Source organism: Babylonia areolata, chromosome 10 (assembly GCF_041734735.1).
Source record: "Babylonia areolata isolate BAREFJ2019XMU chromosome 10, ASM4173473v1, whole genome shotgun sequence".
Lineage (NCBI taxonomy): Eukaryota > Metazoa > Mollusca > Gastropoda > Neogastropoda > Buccinidae > Babylonia > Babylonia areolata.
In genome coordinates this window covers 12,975,269-12,979,001 of record NC_134885.1, presented here as the reverse complement: position 1 = coordinate 12,979,001, position 3,733 = coordinate 12,975,269, and the positions used below count along the sequence as shown (strand labels likewise).

General features: G+C 38.2%; 1 protein-coding gene across 1 annotated transcript; it reads left to right on the top strand.

Moving 5' to 3' along the window:
- The first annotated feature begins 630 nt into the window (after window positions 1-630).
- LOC143286463 (uncharacterized) lies at window positions 631-2,511 on the top strand. The gene has a single exon (XM_076594036.1). The coding sequence runs from the start codon at window positions 957-959 to the stop codon at window positions 1,476-1,478; it is 522 nt and encodes a 173-aa protein (XP_076450151.1). The 5' UTR covers window positions 631-956; the 3' UTR covers window positions 1,479-2,511.
- Window positions 2,512-3,733: the final 1,222 nt, after the last annotated feature.

Below are 3,733 nucleotides of genomic sequence, written 5' to 3'. Positions count from 1 at the left end.
TTCCCCTGAATCAATTCGCGCCTGCCTGATCAAATTAATGGTAGTTATGCGTGTTCAGTGGGTGTATTTAGCCTGTTTCTCAATTCATAGTATGCTATTCAAGTACTCTCCACCTCTGCGGGAAAACGCAGACATGTAGTAAAGGCTTTTAATTTGAGTTCACTGATTTTACGCATTTCCATTGGTCACTCCGATCGACTGATCTCAGGCTCCACCAGTACAATTATTGATAATGATTATTCAAATTCATTTGTCCATCTGGAAAGTTCGTTTGCGTTTTTATGACGTGGTCTTTCTCTCATGGCAAAACTATATATTTCAAGGCTTTAATCGAATCCCGGAAAGAGCCTCAGCCGTGCACACACCGTGCCTCATATTGTGCGGATTCGCTGATGGATTTTTAAACCGAATGATTAACTAACTGGCTGTTCCGGAGAAAAAAAAGAAGAAAGAATTTGATCAAATGAAATGATTTTCTTTGTTTTTGTCTTTATTTGAAATATTCTCAAACTTTAAAATCGAAGTCTTTTTCAACGAAACATTTATTCAGTCAAATTATGGCCCTCATGAGAAGGCCGTGGTCCAATCCATATTTCCAGTCAGTGCAAAAATGAATATTAACTTGCCCCACTTAACAGTGTCGCGTTTGCTTTGAAAGCTGGCTGGGAAAGACTGCATGCATGTTGGAAGCTATTGCTTTGTTGAAAGTTTAAATTAATTTTTTGTTGAGAATTTAGCGAGCTTGTGTAAAATCAACAAAAGCTTCATAGAACATTGCACACTTTTGGTAAACAAAAGTGAACAGTTCCACAAACGCTTGTGCTGTGTGAGTGGCCAGGATTCCTTCCCGCAAAATCTGTTTGCACTTCCCGGTGCGCGGTGCGCAAAGTGAGCTTTTGACTCCACCCTGTGACTGTGCATTTGGTGCAACTGAACGAAAGGCGTTACCAGGACAAATGGCGCTTGAACGATTCCTTGCTCCCAGTCTTTTGGAGTCCCACTTCTTTGATGACATTTTCGATGAAGTGAATCGTGAAGTTTATCGTATGCATCATGATTTGCGACATGGGATGATGCGGCTTACTCCACGAGAATCCATTTCCAGCTGCGATTCTCTTGCCGAGCACATGAAAAGCGTGCGGGAATGCATCGTGAAGAATGATGACGGAAGCCAGGAATTTCGCCTTAATGTCGACATGAACGCCTTCAAACCTGAGGAGATCAAGGTAAAAACGAAAGGAAAAACACTGACCATTTCCGCCGAACACGATGAGTCGACCGAGGATTCTGTCGTGACGCACAATTTTTCCCGAACCATCACATTGCCCGAGGATGTGGATCCCGATACCCTGGTGTGCCATCTCTCTCGTGATGGCATCATGACTGTCAAGGGTCCGGCTGGTGTTCCTGCCATCGAAGGACCTCCCCAGAAGAAGCAGAAATCGGAGGGGCAGGGTGACGAGCAGCTCTCCGGGTAAGCAGCATCACCAGTTGCCCCTCCAAAACAGCAGCAGCATTGATTACATCTGTTCATGTTTAAATCCCAGCTGCTATCCTTTTTCCATGGATGAGGAAAAACTTTGGTAGAAGGAGTAGTTGGGGCGTACTCCTCCCAGGATGAGTGCTCATTCTCAGCAGAACCATCTGGAAACGGAACTTGTTTAGCTTTTGTTGTTGGTTTATCTGGTTGGTTTATGTTGTTTACTTATCTTAATTGTGTGCAGGAATAATATAAAATCATTAAAAATGATAAGGTGGTGGTGGGTTGTTATACTTTTTGCATTTTTTAATCGTTCTTTGATTTTTGTTTTGTTTTTTGTTTGTTTGTTTGGTGCAATGCCTGTGTGTGTTTAGATTAGGAGATTCTAGTACTTTGAAGTAGGCATTATTTCATGTGGCTGATATGATTAGGGGGGGGGGACTTTAAAAGTATCGGGAAAAAAATCAAATATTTACAGCATGTGAGGTTTCATTTACCCATGTCACAGTTCCTTGGGTTATAGTGGAAACACAAACATACAGAATGCACCAACCACAAAATCATCAGATAGTCCAAAAGGTTTTCTTTATGACAAGTGCTATGATAGCATCTAAAATAAAATAATGTGTTTTAAAAGATAGCGGTTATAGATAACATATTTTATTTAAGGTAGAATCTTGATGTTGCTCCACACACACACACACGCACGCACGCACGCACACACACACACACACACACGCACACTGTGTGGCACTGGCCAAAGGGAAGCAACCGCTCCCATACATTGTTGTGTGTGTACAGTCTGTGGCCTAAGGGAAGCAACTGCTCCTACAAAAATGAAATGCAGTGTGTATACTACTGCACAGGTTCTGGTATGTGTACTAACTTCACAAATATCATGGTGGTGTTTTCGGAAAGAAAGAAACAGTGTGTTCCACAACAGATCAGCATATAAGATTTGTTGGTTGATTTATTGCTTGTTTTCAGAATGTTTTGTTTTGATTAAAAAAAAAAAAAAAAAAAAAAAAAAACCTCGGTGGGCAATGTTTAACTCTTTCATACTAAAGTACGCTTTTGCGTACCTCATGTGCACATTGCTTCGTTACTGTGATATGCTATAGCGTACCGTGAGTTTAACATTCGTAGTTCATAGATTAACGCTTTTGTGCGAAACTAAATTTGTTGATTGGAACAATGGAAGAAAAAAAAATCTTTGTTGTTATTTATCTTTTTTTTTCTTTCTATCCATTCAGGGGAAAAATACCAGAATTGAGGTAAATTTTGTTTAAAAAAAAAACCCAAAAAACAACAAAAGCCACTGACTGTACAAGTTTTTAAAAATGTTTGGGATTTTTAGCATGTGCACATTTTCAGTGGCGTTTGACATGACATTTTACACATTAGCAAACATGCCTCATGCAGCCAAGAACATTTTTGAAAGCTGTTGGAGTCATATATGTTATGGACTTTGATCTTGGTTTATTATTACTGTTTCTAGTGATAATGTTTGGTTTTAAATCATCAACATATCTGGCATTGATTTATGCACGATACAGTGAGTACCCATGCAATGCACTAGTACTACAGTGTACACAAATTTGGTAAACAACACTATATATATATATATATATAGTTTTTCTGTTTGAGTGAGGTGTGTTCTCAAATGTTGAATATTTGCAAGCCATTTGAAGTTGAAATATAATATTGTTTTGACACACACTTTGATGCAGCCAATATATTTCAGATCCACTAACGTGACTTAGGTTTAAGTTTGACTTTAAACTCGGGAAAGGCAGCATTGTTAATTGTATGCTTGTAAATCTCTGGAACTGGGAGAGATCACCTTGACTATCACATTTCATGTTAAATACTTGGGTGTTCCTTATTCAGTTACTCAACAACTGTTTGATTTTTTTTTCAACTCCTGTCTTTGTGAATTTGATACATTTTGCAGGACAGTTCAGAGATGTTGAACTATTATTTGTTGTGCCATATACTCTAAAGAAACAGAGAAATGAGAAAACATGAATTGCATATTTTTCACGATGAGGCTTGTCTTTTCTTTCACATTTATTTATTCATAAATCATTTGCTCTGATGTTTGAAACAAAAATCTTTGTTGTTGAGATACATGTAATTTTTCTGTGTTTTCATACATGTATGTTTTTTTTATGTGGATTTTTTTTTAACGGTATAATATACATTCCCTTTGTTGTTGTTTTTGGGGTGTTTTTTTTTAAGTTTCATTTGTGT

Coding starts and splice junctions, on each gene's coding strand:
- LOC143286463 (XM_076594036.1), top strand. CDS start 957: ATGGCGCTTGAACGATTCCTTGCTCCCAGTCTTTTGGAGTCCCACTTC.